Source organism: Theobroma cacao, chromosome 1 (genome assembly GCF_053813885.1).
Source record: "Theobroma cacao isolate CCN51 chromosome 1, ASM5381388v1, whole genome shotgun sequence".
Taxonomy (NCBI): domain Eukaryota; kingdom Viridiplantae; phylum Streptophyta; class Magnoliopsida; order Malvales; family Malvaceae; genus Theobroma; species Theobroma cacao.
In genome coordinates this window covers 3,015,539-3,034,840 of record NC_142639.1, presented here as the reverse complement: position 1 = coordinate 3,034,840, position 19,302 = coordinate 3,015,539, and the positions used below count along the sequence as shown (strand labels likewise).

General features: G+C 33.3%; 3 protein-coding genes across 3 annotated transcripts; all 3 read right to left on the bottom strand.

Annotated features, from left to right (window-relative positions):
• Positions 1–438: 438 nt before the first annotated feature.
• On the bottom strand, positions 439–3,136 carry LOC18611182 (homoarginine-6-hydroxylase 2-ODD-C23-like). Its single transcript, XM_007047298.3, has 12 exons — positions 2,994–3,136; positions 2,747–2,862; positions 2,377–2,495; positions 2,200–2,263; positions 1,880–1,947; positions 1,713–1,771; positions 1,428–1,584; positions 1,267–1,286; positions 1,126–1,172; positions 956–1,036; positions 788–877; positions 439–696 (listed from the first exon to the last, which is right to left on the bottom strand). The coding sequence occupies exons 1-12, from the start codon at positions 3,025–3,027 to the stop codon at positions 568–570; spliced, it is 984 nt and encodes a 327-aa protein (XP_007047360.3). The 5' UTR covers positions 3,028–3,136; the 3' UTR covers positions 439–567.
• Positions 3,137–10,481: 7,345 nt separating this feature from the next.
• On the bottom strand, positions 10,482–13,150 carry LOC18611181 (homoarginine-6-hydroxylase 2-ODD-C23-like). Its single transcript, XM_018119558.2, has 12 exons — positions 13,066–13,150; positions 12,596–12,711; positions 12,368–12,486; positions 12,168–12,231; positions 12,017–12,084; positions 11,863–11,921; positions 11,592–11,757; positions 11,461–11,480; positions 11,330–11,376; positions 11,059–11,139; positions 10,885–10,974; positions 10,482–10,792 (listed from the first exon to the last, which is right to left on the bottom strand). Exons 1-12 carry the CDS (start codon positions 13,097–13,099, stop codon positions 10,664–10,666), a joined length of 993 nt encoding a protein of 330 aa, XP_017975047.2. The 5' UTR covers positions 13,100–13,150; the 3' UTR covers positions 10,482–10,663.
• Positions 13,151–14,658: 1,508 nt separating this feature from the next.
• IRX15-L (IRREGULAR XYLEM protein (DUF579)) lies at positions 14,659–16,002 on the bottom strand. Its single transcript, XM_018119573.2, has one exon. It carries the CDS (start codon positions 15,834–15,836, stop codon positions 14,889–14,891), a length of 948 nt encoding a protein of 315 aa, XP_017975062.1. The 5' UTR covers positions 15,837–16,002; the 3' UTR covers positions 14,659–14,888.
• Positions 16,003–19,302: the final 3,300 nt, after the last annotated feature.

Sequence of the window (19,302 nt, the reverse complement as noted above, 5' to 3'; positions counted from 1 at the left end):
AACCGCTTAACTTTCACCATTTTAATCATTAATGAAAACCCTTTTCACCTGTTTTCTCAACCAATTTGGCTTGCACAGCTTTTATATTTTCCTTTTCTGTTATTTTTTTTTCGCACCTACTGTAAATCAACTTTGCACGATCAAAATTCAATGATCTAAATGCTAAAATCTAAAATAAAAATATTATTTATTTTTATATACTGATAATATACCAAATACAAATCCATAACCTTCTAAAATTATATAAACAGTTGTTGAAAGAGTAATTATAATGTTACTAATAAATCATACATAAAATTTTAAGAAAATTAAAATGTATTTTAAGGTTTCTAATTTAGGAGATTAGTTAACTCAAAAATCTATATTATGTTTAAAATGTTTAGAAGTGAAACCTAATATTTTAGTAACATTGTATTTATGAATATTCATAAAGAGAAATTGAGAAAGTAAATTATGTATAAACTTATTAATCATAAGAGGATATCAATCCCTTATACATTCATATTGGAAAGGTGTTGAAACATTTATTCTCATCAAGATTGTTTAACAGAAGATGAGCTTGATGATCTACATGACAAAGTTTGATTTCACTTTATTCACTAAATGCTGTCCGTAAACAGCTCTTTCCTTGAGCCGAGTTCCCCCACTCTTCTCCACGCACATTTCCAAGGGTTCCACCAGTGTATCGAAATTTGGCTGTTTCAAATTAATTACCACCCAAATTGAGTAATTTAATTAAAAAGAAGAAGCTAATTAAATAATGAAAACAAAATCCAAACATCCTAACCTCGTAGAAATAAGCAACGCAAACTCGATATTTTGGTGAATTATTGATGACTCGATGCAAAGTTGCCTCGTACAAGCCATTGGACCATATCTGCAACATGCCTCCAGGCTTTGTAAAGTATGATCCAACAAAGGTCAATGGGAAATATAGATATAAGTTCATCTTTACCTTCAACATGTCACCGATGTTGCATACAAATGTTCCAGGAATGGGAGTAGCCGGTATCCATTCCCCAGATAGGTTTTTAACCTGCAACAGCATAGAGTCAAAGAGAACTTTCCTTAATTTATAGTAATTAAATCTACGAGTTAATATATATGTAAGACAGTATAGATTACCTCAAGTGCGGTTATATCATCATCTTGATTAATCAATGTCAACAAACCTGTTGTAACAATAAAATAATAAGACTGAGAGTAATAATTATAATTATTTGTTAATTTATTCATAGTCTTACTGAAGTTGAAGGATTTAATTACCATAGTCAGTGTGAATCCCACTGGAATTGTTTGGTCGAAAGACATGGATAGAGAAACCAAGAAAAATAAGGAAGATAATAGCCTAGGTTAATATGGGCCGGTAATGAAATGAAGAAAGCTTTAATGGTTTTGCATATTTTGTTGAATAAATTGATGATTACCATCCAATGTCATTATCTTGGCCGTTTGTTGGTGATTTTCCAGGGTATCCAATAAGACGCATGACCCAAAATGGATCTCCACCTTTTTCACCTTCAAATTCATCTGCCGATCCACCCAATGCCAGAGCGATTCCCCTCATAATTTTTCTTGAAAGATCTGATATAGCACCAACAAATTTACCAAATCAAGATTTTTAAAGATCGGAGATCACTAGCTGAGTTCGTACTGTATGAAAAGCAGAAGAAAATGAATCTTTGGAGCACACAGAGACAGAAGAAGCTTGCCTGTGCAAAGCCTCACGTATTCCTCCATGGAAGCTTTGAAGTTTGTAGGATCTTGTGGCCTAGAGTAAAATGGTTGATTAGAAAGGGAAAATACCACATATATATTGATAATATCCAAGAAAATTCAACTTAAAATGCACTACACAAAATAAATTAATTGTATATACCATAGGTTACATCCTTCCAAAATCTCACCAAGTGATCCGTACATCCCTCTTTTTACTTCTCTATAATACTGTCATAAAAAAAATGTCATGCATAAAGTTAATAATAACTGGAGAAAGATATGATTTAATAAATAAAAAGAAATAATCATTTTAATAGAGAGATAATATATTAATTATAAATAGTACTTTAATCAGTGTCAATAATCACCGATTAAAAATTTTCATTATAGGAATAATAATTATATTTAATGATAAATTATCTTACGGAAATTTATTCTTTACTGTAATATTTACAACCATATTGTTATGCGAATACTCACATCGATAGCTTCCTGCAAGTCAGGCACGCCTTTGGTTATATTTTCTTTGAGTTTTTGGTATCCCCTGTAGCAATCAAAACATTTATTAAGTCATTTCTAATAATAATTTTTTAAAAAAATACATGTGTATATATATATATATATATTTTATTTTATTTTATTTTAAAAAAAATTAACCTGTATCCACGGGACGGAGTCATTTTGATTTTGAGTTTTTCATCATAGGGAAGATTAAAAAATTTGTGAGTCACATCTTTGACCTCATTGATAAGGGACTCGGGAACACCATGACCTTTCTGTTATCAGCATAAAAAATTAAATAAGATTAGAACATATGAGGCTATCTTGGAACATTTTCCTTGATAATTAAGAGCACATAAAAATGTTTGATATTAGGGCAACTATTTGTTATCTTATCGTCCAGGATGAGAACCTGGGCGTCATGTTCCGATATTGTTAATTAGCAGAGGATTAAGAAGCAACTAAAACATAACAGGATATATATGCTGAGTTGCTTGCTGATCATGACGAGCAATCGGGAAAGTACCACGTAGAAGAATCCAGTCTCCCTGCAAGCCTGATCCAGTTGCTTGACAACTTCACGTACATCTGGGTCTTGACCCATTTTCAGATCATCCCCCTTGGCCACAAGAGGACCAACGTCTGTTTCCCAACACCAAAAAGAACAAATTAAGAAGGAATTCAATTACCACATTTTCTTGAATTTCGATTGAAATAGTAATACTATCCACATTCTGATTGAAAATAATTTGAGAAGCAAGGAATGCAATTACCGATGATTGGGATGGATTTGAAGTCAGTGGTCATGTTTGCTGGTGCTAGTATTCTTGCCTTTCTCTCTCTGTTTCAATCGTAGCTTTTACTTTTAGCTAGCTAAGCCTACGATGCTACAAAAAAACCCGAGTTTCCTCGTCCAATATATAGACAAATGGAAGCTGGTATACGCCAAAAATAAATACGTCGCGCCGCCGCTTCGCGTGCTTAATTTCCAATTAAGACGAAACTATAATATATTATATAGCCGTCGACGTCCCAACAAATTGCGCTAGTAAATTTGAACTTGAACACAGAAAACTGGAAATTCAATTCCAACAAAAGTTTATGTTAAAGCTCATAATATTATTATATTTTGACACTCAAAGTTATGAATTGATTTATTTGTCTATTTTTTATTTTCTTAAAACCAGCTGGGATCTATATATGATCTCCAATTAGATAACTTATTTATCTATTTTTTCAATTCAATTTGGTTTGTTCAGAAGATCTTAGTTAGCCCCACAACATATTGGCTTAGCTAACCACCTCAATTATGTTTTATTGATACTGGTTTTTAATGTATCTTGGACAGACACATGGTCCACCATATGCATGAGCACATGGCCACAACATATACTAGACATAAAAAGGAAGATATATATTATCTCTTCTTCAATTATCTCTTCTCCTTTTTGTTTGTTCTTCCATTGCACCTCCCGTCTAGAGAATTCAAGATTCTCCGTCGGTCATCGTTTTCTGTCTGCGCCACAATTTTCATCTATATATGGATAGATATGACCTAACTTAAGTATGTGATCTTTGAATTTTTGTTTTTGAAGAAAAATATTCCTTTTTTCTTCTTTTTTTTTTGTGATTATATCTATGTTTAATTGTTAATTCCTTTAGTTTCATTGCAGATTTTCTTTTCTTCCTTCTAGTTTTTGTTTATTAGTTTGTGTTGTTTGTATAGGTAAAACCTTTTGGTGTTGAAAATAAATAAACAATTATATATAGAGTTACTTTTAGACTCATCAGCTGGTGACACATGTCCGTTCTTAGGACACAAAAGGAATAATGTTTTACTAGAAAGAAAGAACCCCGCACTTTGCTGCGGGCCTATAAATATTTTTTAAATAATTGAGGTAAAAAATTTTGTAAAAAAAAAAAATACAATACAAATTGTTTTAATATTTAATTTTTACTCAAAATAAAAAAAAATTATGATAAACTTAATATTATTCTAAAAAACTCTGTGAAGAGTTTATGAAATCACTGAAGAGCAAAAACTCAAAACTCTGTAGATACACATACATGAAGAGAATAAAATGAAAAAACTCAAATAAAATATACAAGTAAAAAGAATGCATAAAACTATAGATACTAAAATTGTTCACCTGCATGCCACAAAGAATGTAAACATAATCAGTAATTATAAATCAAAATAAACGTAAATACAAAGAAAAAAAATCAGAGAAACATGAAACTATTTACATCGTTATGAAAGAATCAAAATATTGAGAAATGAAAAGATAAAATAAAATGTACTGAAACTTATCATTGTTAAAGAAGGCACCAAAGTCCGATAACAGCAACCAAAATGCATCGAATCTAACCCACACCTGCTAATAGAAATTCACAAAAAAAATTATGAGTAATAAAACTAAAATATCCAAAAAACAAAAACAAATCCACAAATGTAAAATATTAGCGAGGCTTAAAACCCTAACCAAACAATGCTGGATAAATGTAAGAACGAAAGAGGTGACAAAACCAAAAAGACATTCACTAAAATCAAACAATCTCAAAACTTCAACCACGTAAAGAACTCAAAATGCATAGAACAGATACAAAAACCCAAAAAAATGCAAAGAATCGAAACCAACACAAATATAGGAAAAACACATCCAGACCAAAAGGTTTGAAAATCTCAACCGGTTGTAGAAGCAAAAAGGCTGAACAACTCGAAAAATGTAACAAATCTACACCAGTAGAAAATAACGGATGAAAGAACAGAAGAGGCGCCACAATCAAAGAGAAGAAACCAAAATACCATAGTGAAGCAAACCAAAAAGGTAAAGAGAGAAAATAAGGAAAAAATTGTAGAAAACCAAACATGAGAGAGGAAGAGGCAGATAGAAAGAAAAGAAAAACAGATGAGAGAAACGTGAGAATGAAATATAAGAATGAGAGAGAAAAGATACGTATGAAACAAGCGATAAAACCAAAGAGATAGAAAGATGAAGGGAAGCTTCTAGATGGTAGGGAAAAACTTGAAATGCCCCTCCCCTTTTGATCAAAAAACCCAAGAAACCCTTCCTTTACACATAAAAAATCAAAATTACCCCTAATTTACACATAAATTCTCGAATGATACCAGTTTCTTGACTAAAACCCTAAAATGCTCTCCATACAAAGACAAATTACAATGCCACATGTCATTCCTTAAGAGTCCTTTATAAGTAAAAATCATAATACTTAAAATATTATTTAGCCACGTGTCATCCAAAGAAGGCCACAAAGTAGTTCAACTTGGAAGCTCATTTGGGTCTTCCTTTTATATTATGTTATAGATATACTGAAGTGTGGCTGCTTCAGATTAATTTTCTTGTATTTTCTTTCCTTACATTGTTGAGAAAAGATTTAGGGAATAAAAAAAAAAAGGAACATTTGGAGAGAGAGAAGAAAAAAAGAAATGTACTGCAAGTAGGGTTGAGCATGGTCAAAATGGGATCTAGTATTCACCCAAGATTTTATAATATTTTTAAAATTAATATTAAATAATAATATTTTATTATCATAATGTAAATTACATTCAAATATTGTATTAAATTCATGAGCATTATAAAAAATTTCATACATGCACGTTACGATTCATTTATTCATCTATTATTTGATATCATTCTGATTTTCTGTTTTGATTTTTTGGGTAGAGTGTTCTCTTCTAGGTGTTAATTTTATGGTGTTTTGTTTTGATTTTTCATTTTATTTTCGTACACGGGGTCTTGCTGTTTTTTTTGGTGCTTTGTGGTTTTTATGGTTAATGCCCTCTATTATAGAGTGTTCTGCCGCTAGATTCCTTTGATTTTTCTAGTGGCATCTAGCATAGGTTGTAATTCTCAATATGGATTAATTGTCCTTGTCTATAGATCTGTGACTAGTTTAGGCCGTATGGACTGTTGAACCAATTTGGTCCATCAACTATCGCCTTGGCAGCTAAGCAAAGTATTCTAAGGCAACTAGAATACTTTCCAAAAATAAAGTCTTCCTTGTTGATCAATGAGGCATAGTTTTAAGATTTTACTTTTCTTGTACTCCAAGGAAGTTTAGGTTAGATATTTTCATATTTACTTTTACTTGCGCACTAAGTTTAGGTTAAGTAGGCTATTATAAATAGCCACCTTAAGTAGACTTTGCTTTTCATCAAGCACTTTACTTTGTGCCTAGATCTTAAGTACTTTGTTTTTATTTGATTAAAGCAAGAATACTTATTTATTCTCCCCAATCTCTTTCTTCATATTTATTTACTTTACGTTTCCACGCCGATCATCAAGAAACCTCGTTTAGGCTTGCTTAGTCTTACGAACATGAGACCATAGCGCCGCACAGAACTTAGCTAAAGTTCTAAGTCCGTGACAATTGGTATTAGAGCAACACTGTCCAAAGCTAAGTATCACACGGTTTGAAGATTAAGAGACAAAATGACATCAATTGGTGATCAGACTACATCCCATTTGAACGCCATGGTTCAAGATAGTGTGAGTGTTGCAAACAGGGAAACTGCACAAACACATACTACAAAACGTTATGAGTTTGAGGACATCTTGTAAGCACTAGATAACCGCGTATCTCACCGTGAGACAGTTAACAATCATAAGGTGTGGAGCAACTTTGAACAAATTAAAAACAGTGTCGAGCAGTTGGGGTCCAATAACAATGAGCTTCGCAAAGGATGGCACAGCACGGTGGATCAATTAATTCGCCACAATGTGGGGCTAGACGTAATGATGGCAGACAAGTACTGAGAAGACGTGTTCCATGACTTCCTTACGGGGCAAAAGAGATTTGATTCACTGAGTTTTGACATTACTTACGCGTCAAGCTCAAATTCTGTGTGTGTCGTAAATGAAGACACTGCACACATAGGAGCAGTGTACTTGGATGACATTGGCCAACCACAAGCTAGTAATCCACACTACAAAACACATCCCATCTTGGAAGTGTTCTCGAAACGGTTGGAGAAAAACTATCTTAAACACACTCAGGATGCTTGTGGGGAACTTGATGAGGATTGTGGTGGAAAAAGACCACGAGGCAACCAAGGCGTTGCTTAAATCAAATGGGAAAGAATGTCACGGTTCGCAAATCAGTTACTAGTCTAGCCTGTTTGGATTGTCGAACCAGGCCACATGTAGGGGTCCATTAGCTGTCGCCTTGGCAACCTATCAAAGTATTCTAAGGTAACTGGAATACTTTCTAAAAATAAAGTCTTCCTTATTGATTAAGGAGACATAGTTTTAAGACTTTACTTTTCTTGTACTTCAAGAAAGTTTATGTTAAATGCTTCCATATTTACTTTTACTTGCATACAAAGTTTAAGTTAAGTAGGCTACTATGAATAGCCACCGTAGGTAGACTTTTCTTTTCATCAAGTAATTTACTTTGTGCTTAGATCTTAGGTACTTTATTTTTCTCTTATTAGAGCAATAATACTTGTTTATTCTCTCCAATCTCTTTCTTTATATTTATTTACTTTACGTTTCTATGCTGATTATCAAGAAACCTTGTTTAAACTTGCTTAGTCTTACGAATACGAGACTACAGCTCTACACAAAACTTTGCTAAAGTTCTAAGCCCATGACACTAACACTTTGCTGGTGTTTTTTCCATTCCTTTCCAATAAAATCTCTTTATTTAAAAAAAATAATTTACTGTTATTGATCGCTTATTTATATATTTATCTATTTTATTTGAATTGGATATAAACCATTTAAGTAAATAGCTCTTTAGCTTACTACACTCCCAAGTCTTATAATTTGTAGATATTTAACTTGTTTTTATATACCCAAAATTTGATTTTACAATCCAATCTTTGGATTCAGGATGAGTGGGGTGTTTAGGACCATTTACCATCTTAAAAGTGTGTACGGTAAAAATTTTAGATGATAGACCATCCACTGAACCAAGAGACCATTCTAAAATTGATCCAAACCCATCAAGTTCATGAGGACAATCTGTAAATGGCTATCCACATAGATTTATCCACTTGTTTCCAGGTAAGCGCCAATGTACCAAATAATTGCATGTGATTAATTATTTGGCTGACAACGTTGTTAATTAATTAGGATTTGTTTTGATTGAGACTAATCTTTCCTTAATTACCTAGCTTTTCGAACCAATGAAAAGGTACGTAGCATCTTGAACAAATCTGGTGTTGTCAGATTGTGATAAACATGTTTGAGATTGGACATCTGCTTGACTAGGATTCTAACTCTACTGTTTTGGACTTGGATTGGATCGAAAACGAATATCTATTGATTTTGTCAGAAAGCATATATATATCTTATGCATTATGACAGTTTCGATGGCTGGTTTATTTTTATTTAATTTTCTGAGATGATGGTATCAAAGAAGAATTTGGTCAAAATACTGCAAATCTGGTTAAATTTCAGAGCTAAACACTGTATTTTCGGTTTTTTGCTATGGAAAAACTTTTCATAACCTGGGTCAACAATTCATCAATGTTTTGATCTTCTTTTTTTTTTTCTCTTTTCACCCTTTATTTTGTGTTAAATTTTTGATCCAGCTTGTTGTCGCTTCTGCTTATTATGTGCTCTGTTCTCTACAGTTGCACAATAAATTTTCGCTTCCTTAGTGGTCTAATAAAAATTGATGCATGCATGTACCAAACAATATTGGTGCATGCATCTGAATTGTTGTCTTGGATTTTTATTTTGTTTTCCTGATGAATTCTTTTTTTCTACGATTTTGACACATATCTTTGTATTTATATTGAAATGTTGATAATATTGTATGCATGAGTAAGGTTTGGGGTGACCAACACTCAGTAGACCTCCTTTTGCTTGAAAGACTGGTGTAACTAACACCAAGTCGACGATGCTTAGTCCCTTGGAGTCCATAGTTATATCACAGGCTGACGTTTCAGATAGAGTAAGGTCCCCTGAATGATTTGGATAAGAAAATTTTGGTCAAGTTGCTGGAAAGTCTGAAAGAGGGTAGAGGCGGCTAAAAGAGTTAGTATTGGACCAAGTCTGCTGAATTTTTTTTCCCATCCTTTATTGCATTATTTCAATTATTTTATCATTGGGTGTTTTATAATCCGATGAAACTACAGCCTACTTTTTTAAAATTACAAGATTTATTAACATTAATGTTGTATCATAACAGGAAAACAATGAAAATGTGATTTGGTCTTCGACTCTTTAGCCTGGTAAATTTGCATTTGCCATTGGATTTGATTTGATTTTCCAAAGTTTGAGATAAATGAAGAAAGAGATTGAACGGATAACTATCAAGCACACGTGTCGGATTACGTTAAGGTGGAATTTATGAGATGATCATCTCAAAATTTATAGTGATTTGTATTCAATGATTAGATCATTCATGTTTGGTAAGAATTTGATAATCTTACGTGATAGTGATCTCTATTGAGAGTGATTAGATGATTGCATTCCCATATAAAAAGGGAGAAAAAACATTTTTTATTAGACTAATTTGTAAACTAATTAGGAAAATTTTACCTTACTTCCTTCTAAAATAAAAATAATTTTTACATAGTAAGGTTTTACTCAATCAAATATTCTTTGACCAACTCAAAAGATATGTATTACGTATTTATTCCAAATATATGTTCTTTTGTTATGTATATAATCTTTGTTATGGTAGCAAATTCATTATTATTTTTATAATTAATTTAATCTTCCTATTCAAAGATTAATTGTTAAATTTAAAAGGTTGAAAAATTAGTTTATAAAAGATAAATATAATTTTTATATTTATTTATTGATTTGATTAATTATAACATATTTAAAACTTAAAATGTTAACAGACTATTAAAATTATTATTTTATTAACTTTTAAACAGGTTATTTTGGTATTTTATTTAAAATGATATTTGATTTTTGTATGATACCAAATATGATCTTTAATTTTTACTGATTAATGATTATTAAGTAAAACCATGTCAAATATGATGATCTTAAATCACTGTATGACTATGATTAGATCACTATAATAATCTTATCACATGATTATTAAGTAAATTATGTCAAGTACGATGATCTTAAATCACTTTATGATTATGATTAGATCACCATAATAATCTTGAAAAGGTACCACATGCTTTCTAAAGAAAGAAAAAGGCTTATTTTAATCTTGAAGTGACTGTATATTTGCATGACTCCAGTCAGTTGAAACCCCAGAGACAACACTGCAATTAATGCTTAGACAACTGTATCCAAAGAAAACAATATTTAGATAACTAACAATTAATACGGACATGTGCTTTATTTTATTTTTTTAATTTATCAATTTAGGTTGCTCATACTTCCAGACATATTTAAGCTTCAAATAACATTTACTCTTATCCCAAGCCTCATTGCTTTGGATCAAGAAAAGCTTAAGAGCCAAAGGGTAATAAATTAACAAGCTTGGAAGGGTAGGAAAGCTCCTACATAACATAGTTTGTCTTGACTTTGTTTATCAGATGCTCTCCATAAACAGCTCTTGCATTCATCCGACTTCCACCACATTTCTTCACACACACTCCCAAAGGCTCCACCACTGCATCCAGATTCCCCTGTTTGTACAAGATTATTTATCATTTAATTAAGTGAACCATTGAGAAAAAGAAAAAAAAAAAGAAATTGATTGCAAGGTCTAAGCTGTAACCTCGTAAAAGTAACCCACGGAGACTCGATATTTTAGAGAATTGTTGATTACTCGATGCAGAGTTGCCTCGTATAAGCCATTGGACCAAATCTGCAACACCTCTCTCCAGGATTTGTAAGAATAATGTTCATCCAATATATAGATGTCTAACAGAAATATATAGATTCCACCTACCTTTAACATGTCACCGATGTTGCAAACAAATGTTCCAGGACTTGGAGTAGCCGGTATCCACTCACCGGAAAGGTTTTTCACCTGGCAAAGAAAATTTTTTAATCATACAAACAGATGAGCGATTTAGGTAGAGAATTTCACTTCAATTTTTAGTCTTTCTTTTTAGTTTTGAATTTTAACTATGTTGTACCAAATAAATAAAATCCCAAAATTCAAAAGAGTTTATAGATAGATATGATATAATATAATAATAGGGTTATAATGAGGGTACCTCAAGTGCAGTGATATCATTATCTTGATTAATCAAAGATAGCAAACCTGTGAAAGATAATGTATTAAATACTAGTATGATACTCACATTATTGAGCTACTTATTAACCAGCTAAACTTGAGAAAGTTTACCATAGTCTGTGTGAATCCCACTGAGGCAGACAGAAAAACACAAAAAGAAGTAAGCAAATAAGTTTAAGTCATAAGAGCCCAAGTAATAAAACTCCAAAGAGATAAAGATTAAAGTAGATCTAGACACATACCATCCAATCTCATTTTCTTGCACGTCTTGACCATCTACAAGGGAAATTCCAGGGTAACCATTCAGACGAACCATCCAAAATGCATCTCCACCCCTTTCACCTTCGAATTCGTCCGGTGATGCTCCTAGTGCCAAAGCTATCCCTCGCATAATTTTTCTTGAAAGATCTAATTGAAAAGGAAACCGTAATTAAATTTAGTCTGCCCTGATCAACTAGCTAGCTTATACATTGGAAAGAAAAGAAAATCGATATTTCCCGGGCAAAATCATGCCTGTGCAAAGGCTGAAATACACCTCCATCCTCGTTTTGAAGTTTGGAGGATCTTGTGGCCTATAAAAATAAATGGATCATAAGATATAATATAACTAGAACAAAAAAATTTATTGATCCTAGTATATCATTGTAAGACACTGATTTCCACTTACCATTGATTACATCCTGCCATAATCTCTCCATAAGTTCCATACGTCCCCTTTTTTACTTCTTTATAGAACTGTGATCCAAAAAAAAAAAATGACACAAAATGTTAATGAGCGGTAGATTTAAAATGACATACAAAGTGTACTATTCACCTACATCGACAGCTTCCAGCAAGTCAGGCACGCCTTTGGTTATATTTTCTTTAAGCTTTTCGTATCCCCTGCATCCAAATCGTTAGGTTCAACACTGCAATGAGTAGAGTTAATTTCCACATATAATTAATATAACAGGTTTTATTTGCTGCTAATGAATTAGGCCCAAAACTATTATCATAAATACCAAATAGCGTATATAACCTGTATCCACCAGCTGGAGTCATTTTGATTTTGAGTTTTTCTTCATAGGGAAGATTGAAAAATTGGTGAGTCATGCTTCTGACCTCTTCCATGAGTGACTCAGGGACACCATGACCTTTCTGGTCAATGATGAAGCAAACACATTGCGAAAATTTAATGAGTCAAGGAAAGGTAAAGTATTCATAAAAACAAAAAAAAAAACCAAAGCCGGTGGCTTGCAATAATTACCACGTAGAAGAAGCCGGTCTCCCTGCAAGCCTGATCGAGTTGCTTGACAACTTCACCTACAGCGAGATCTTGAGCCATTCCTGGATCATCCCACTTGGCCAACAGGGGAGCAATATCTGCATTATTGCCAGAAAAAAAAATGCAGATGATTCAGTCATCATCAGTTTGACCAACGTTAATTTTACTATAACAAGTAATTCTCATCCTATTTTCTCACTTTACGAGCTAATATATCAAGACATTAAGATATAAATCAAACTTTGAAGAAGAACTATTAGTTTAGCAAAAATCCATGCAGACAATACATATCAAACCTTAAAACTTGACACAAAGAAAAGTAAAAAACAGAAACATTTTCAGGGACTAATGTAGACGATAATGTCTAAAATGAAACAAAGAGCAAGATGATATAAACGGAAACATGAATAAATTGAAGCAGAAGGGGAATTTTTTAGGGACTCAATTATTACCAATTACGGGGATGGATTTGAAGTTGGTTGCCATGGTGTAGGAGTATAGACAGAAATTATTGATGCTGCAGCTGCAATTTGCGGCCTTATGGGACGAAATCTGACCAAATATATAGATGGAAGAGTAAACGTCCAGCCCACGAGATAAAGTTTTTTTTTCTTCTCCGTTAAATATTTAATTTTATTAAATATTACAATAAATTTTATTAAGTTTTGGAAAAGAATATAAGTAGATTTCTTTTAATAAGACATTTGTATCTTAAAATATTTATTTAGTTTTAAGTATTATTTTTTTTAATTGTTGACTAACGATGTTAACAATCGGGACTAAAAATATCATTTTGCAATAAAAAATATCAAAATATCCTTTTAAAGTATTTTAAGTGACTTTTTGGGTTTTACCTCACATTTTACTACCACTATCATTAACAAAAAAAATTTAAAAATAAAAATAGCGGTAAATTTGTAATTAATTTAATTAGAATATTTTAGGTCAACTATTTTTAGATTTGTTAATTTAAGAAAAAAAAACTACTTTTAGATTAGTTAATTTAATTAATATAAATTGATTGATATAAATAGGGGTATTTAGGTCAATCACTTTCAAACATTTTTGGAGTTGACATTTTTATAAAAGAAAAAAAGTATGGCAATTTACCAAAATCACAATTAAATAAACATCTCACAAATAAATTAAAGCATTAACATGTGTAATTAATTAGGTCAATGTACGCACACTAAAAAATATAGGTCTCACTAATAAACTAAGGCATGTACATATAACTATATAGAAAATGTTGTATGTATTTAATATATATATATATATATATATATATACATATGTGTGTGTGTGTAAGATTTTGATCTAAGACTCGAGAATGAGAGAATCTCATAAAAGAGTACTTAACTATGAGCCAGAAGAAAATCCCAACGTTAGGCACTAACCAGTCAAGCTCAACTACTTGCATTTCTGGTCTTTACCAATGTCAATGTGTTCTGAATGCAAATAGTACAAAATTTTATAGCTTTTTGTCTTTGGAGTTATTGATTTTTTTTTCCTTGTAGGATGATAAGCTCACTTCAAAAACGTATCAATGTACAAGCTAAAAAAGATATACAATAATTTTCACCAGTAGCTCTTAGGTGCATGATGGACATTAGACAGTCAATTACAAGAGTGAATTGACCTGAACAAAGTTTTGAAGTGGAAACAGCATAATGCTAGGAGATTTTGCCTTTGTTTTTCCAGTAACCTTTCAAATTGGATTAGCATTTCAACACGTCATCGTGGAGGGTGAGAGACTGCTGAAATGTGCTAAATTATCTTCTGCCTACAGTCAATCTGAGTCTCAATTCCATCAGTCACCTTCTGGGAGTTGGTGTTTCTTCATTGAAACCCTATTTCTCGGGCTTGCCGTCCTTCATTTAAATGGGTCACCAGGGCCCTACTTTGCTTTCTCTTTACGTTATTAAAAACTCTATAAATTCAACCAATGTGGAATTTAATAGACTGATAAGTATAAAACTGTTCACAATTTGATTGTGAGAGCTCATCTGCTCTGACGTTAACCCAAAAATGAACAAGGGGAAGAATTTAAAATAATGAGAATTTGAAGTGCTGGAACTTCTGATTCAATGAACTTACATTTTGCATTGCCAAAAAAAAAAAATTATTTTTTACACACACACCCCACCCCCATGAACAAAGGTCGATCTAGACAAATTTGAAATGATGATAAATAATCCATATTCACCTCTTTATACCATTTGTTGACCCCTTGGGACTGTATATGATGATCTTTATGAACTTTGATAAGTAATAACTAGGAGGATGAAGCTTTTGTTGATGTATTATTCTTGCTGCGACAATACTGGAAGCTGTTCTCTTCCATTCTTTCCACCACGAAATGTGCAAGCGTATCATTGTGTTCCACCAAGTTTTCCTTGCACAAAAACTCATCCCCAGACATCTGCTCCACATCTCTGTAATAATCATGAACGAATATGTGAGTCTTGGTGTTGCCCCCTTTTTTGCTTCTTGCTAGCACTCCGGAGGTGAAGATTGGCTGCATCCTTCCAGGGCCTTCGGGTCCATCTCCTCTTGGCCCATCAATCAATATCACATCCCAATCAACTTCATAAACATGGTTAGGCAAATCATTAATCCCAAGCTTGCATTCTGAGAACAACAGGTTTTGGACAGGCCTACATTCGTTGCGAATCTGTTCCTTGGCAGATGCTATAAGCTCTCTCGTTTCACTTATCTTGGTCGTGTATTGGACATCGAAGGCGTCGATTTCAGGGTGTATCTCTTCGAAATAAGCAGCGTAGTAGCGGTTTTCATCGATGAAAACTGTGCGGCCATTGTGGTTCAATGCCTTCCAGAGAAGGGTTTCTTGTGTTAGGCCAAAGACAAGGAAATTGCAAGGAGAGGAGCATTTGCGCAGGACGTCAGAGATTGGCTTGAGCTCGGAGTATGTCATGTGGAAACTGTCATTGGATTTCGAAGCATAATGGAGAAGGGTGTTGATGACATTTGTTGGCAACGGTGCACCGCCAAAGGCAGAGACAGCAGAGCTGGGGCCTGTCACGGTTGTGCTTGTGGCTGTGGTTTTACCGGAAATTGACTCTCTGGTGTATATAAGGGTGAGAAGGAAAGCAATGGTAAAGAAGGAAATGAAGGCAAGGAGCCATAATCTATTAGAGCTTCCTTGTTTTTGGATATAGGGATGGAGGAGGATTAGCTTGGTGTTGCCGTTACTGTTCTTCATTTCTTTCTCTTTCTTTTTCTTTCTCTAGAGAAAAGCAAGAATTCTTTTAGGACCGTTTCTTCCTCCTCTCTTGCAAACGTAAGAGAAGATTTTGACTCCTGAGAGAACAGAGATAAATGGGGTTTGATTTAAAGAAGGATACACAGAAGGTTGAAGCAATAAAGGATTAGCCAACATGAAGTGACACTACAGACAACCTAATAATATTCTAGAAACCAAATTAAACCTCAGGGAAAATAATTTAGTTATATTTTTTAAATTGGTTGGTTTTGATTCCATGCAAATCTTATTGGGTAGTGATGATTATTTTTGTTGACGAATGGTGAAAACCTGATCCCAAATTTGTTGTGGTCTTGAGAGCAGAGTGGTTGGTCCAGGGGCCGGTGGGGGGGAAGGTAGACGGAACTCTTGTAGCGACCCCATAACTAATTACAAGCCAAAAGTCGCTTTTGCTTCACAATTTCAGGTTTAGTTCTCACGTAACCTTTTTAAAAATATACGATTTCTTAAATAATTAGTTACCATCGAAGGCGACCATTCACCTGCTGCAGATTCCCATTGGCAGAAACATGGCCTTGGGAGTTAGGGTTATGCCAAATTCGCATCATTATAAACAAGATTAAGTGGGCTTTTTTTGTATTGATTCTGCCGTCAACAAACTAGCATGCTGGTTTTATATATGCCTTCAGATTGACTAATGTCTGGCTTAAAGTTATATGAACAAAGTATTATTTATAGCCCATATTTTTCCATGCCAAATTCAGCTGATCTGGATATGGGAGTAATTCAGTTAAATTGGATTTGTAGAAAAGTTCACGGGATAATATCAAGAACAATGTGAGCCTGATTTTGGAGTAGACCTATTTTTGGACACCCCACCAACCCAATCCGTCAAGCTTGAAACCCCAATACCACCCACCAGGTTTTGGTTCCTATTTCTTATTCCATATCATTTTGTACATGCAGTATTGCAGAGGTGCATTGGAATTATGCCACAATGGTCAACAGCTTGACTAGTTAACAGGCCAGATTATCAAATAACTTGAAAAATAATAGAGCATTGTCTGAAATTTTCCTTTCAAACGACGTTACAAGGAGGGGCTGTCAATCCTTAGAATGGCCCAAAAATGAGACAGGTAAAGCCGGCCATTGGCTTTATGTTTATGAACTTGTGTTTTTTCTTTTGGATTGCAAAGACAAGAATATGAAGCCCTGATCAAATCAGTTTGGGCGTGGTCCATTGACTGAGCCCCCTCTAGTTACCTACCCAGGTGTTTTCCTGGGTCTCACCGTCAGAAAATCTGGCTCTTTTCTTTTACTGTTCAGTCTCGTGTCCTGCTCATGACAGTAGCAACACGAACATATAGCTTGGCTTTTCAAGTGAAAAAATGAAGAGATGCTAAACACAACAAAGACAATCCCCTATGCTTTTTGGCTAAAGCGCAAGAAAATTTCAAGTTGAGTGGGAAAAAGGGGAGGCTTTGAGCTATGGCCCAATTACCACTATAATTCGCATGAAAAAACAACACTGACATGACCTTTGTGGATCGGTAACGTTCACTCTTTGGTCAAGAAAGCATCAATCTTTCCTTACTGAGATGGAGAAAAGAGAAAAAAAAATAGAGTGAAAGATTAAAAAGAGAACAAGCAAAAGAGGAAACAGCATAGGGGTCTTGATTGTGATAAGAAAGGCACCTGTTTCAAGTGCATTAGCTTAGAAAGATGGGGCAGATGGGATGGGATTTTCAAAAAGGTAAGGGGAAGATATCCTTTGAATGATGAATATTAATGCAATATATTGTTAATTTAACCCAAAAGAAAAAAAAACAACCCATTGCGATTCACCCAACTTACTGCTAGTGGAGACAACATGGAGGCTGCGGAAGCATGAATTTTTTTTTTTATAATTCAGAAAGGTTTCCTGTCAACAAGCATGGCTGAGTTTGGAGGAAATAATCAGTGGGGGATTTGATTACTTTAGTATCATCATTCATCAACAATCAAATTATTAGTATTACTTTATTTCACAAGTTTATATTGATCTATTGTGGGCACCATGGCATCATCAAAGATGATTGAAGACTTGGAATTTTTTTTTTTACATTTTTACGCCTGCAAAGCAAGTTTTCACCCTTTTTAAGAAGTGGGTTACTTTAAAACCCATTTCAAAGTGTTTTTTACCTTGTTTATTTGGTTAACATTTGGAGGTAAAAACTTTAAAAGCACTCTAAATTATAAAAGAAGAAAAAAAAAAAGAATTCCAAAGCAATATCACTTTTTATGCTCTTTCAAAGGGTTCACTGACCATTCAATATATATATATAGAGCTACAAATAATATAACTTAAAACTGCAATATATTTTACATGCATGCATGGGGAACTGGACCATTCAACATATATATAAACCAAATGCAGCAAATTAAACTCTTCAAAGCAACCTTTTCCTTCTAACAACATTTCAATAGGCCAAACAGCTTACAATAATTCATGGCACTACTTCAAACAAACAAGACTAAAGAGCTTAACTTTATATCCATTCTTTAATTAAATACTAATTCTTTTTGTTGCACCACAAAAAGATGTTATGATAGAGAAATTGATCAACAATGAATTGAAAGTATCAAAGATGTTATGATGTAAGTATGAAATAATTAATTAGTGTATATAAAAACATAATAATAATAGATTGATAACCACTAGTTACATATATTTGCAGGGTTGAATTGATGATGTAAATCCAAGTAATGAGTAGCACACCAAAAATAAGAAAATGAAAAAGAACTTTGTCTTAAAATTTTGCTTAAAGCTAACAATAAATAATGTCTCATTATTGCATGGGGGTAAATGCAATAATAATAACAATAATAATAATAATAATAATACAAGCCACTTTTTCTCAATCATGAAACCATAGCTAAATTAGCTGGCTCTTTTCACGTTGCCTAACCGTTGCAACGTCAGGCTCAGGGCCTTAGCCCCTTAGCCCCTAGGGTGGCTCCGCTCGTTGGACTCACGGGCCAACCAATTTGAAAGCTCCTTGTTTTGTTTGACTATCGTTTGACTTCATCCCGACTCAAAAGACTCGAATGCTTGTCCTGGTTTAGCACAGTGGGTTTCCATGCAATCAACAAGTGCCTACGCTCTCCGAACGGCGCGTGATGTAACCCTCTTATTAATTTCGGCTGACTATTTTTCTACTCTGATTTATTTTGTGGACCGGAGTATACATTAATTATACTGTTATTGTACGGAATCTGACTGTTGTAGTTTCATTTATTTTGAGTATTCAAAAAACAAAAAAACTTTTTTACTTTCTAAAAATAGTAGTACATCCCAAATTTTAATATTTTTCACATATTTTTTTGGAAAATTTTAGTTATTTAGAGCTAAGATATTAAAAGTACATTATAATACTCATTCCATCTCTTTTTTAATGTCTTTATTATTTTCATAGAGATTAAGAAA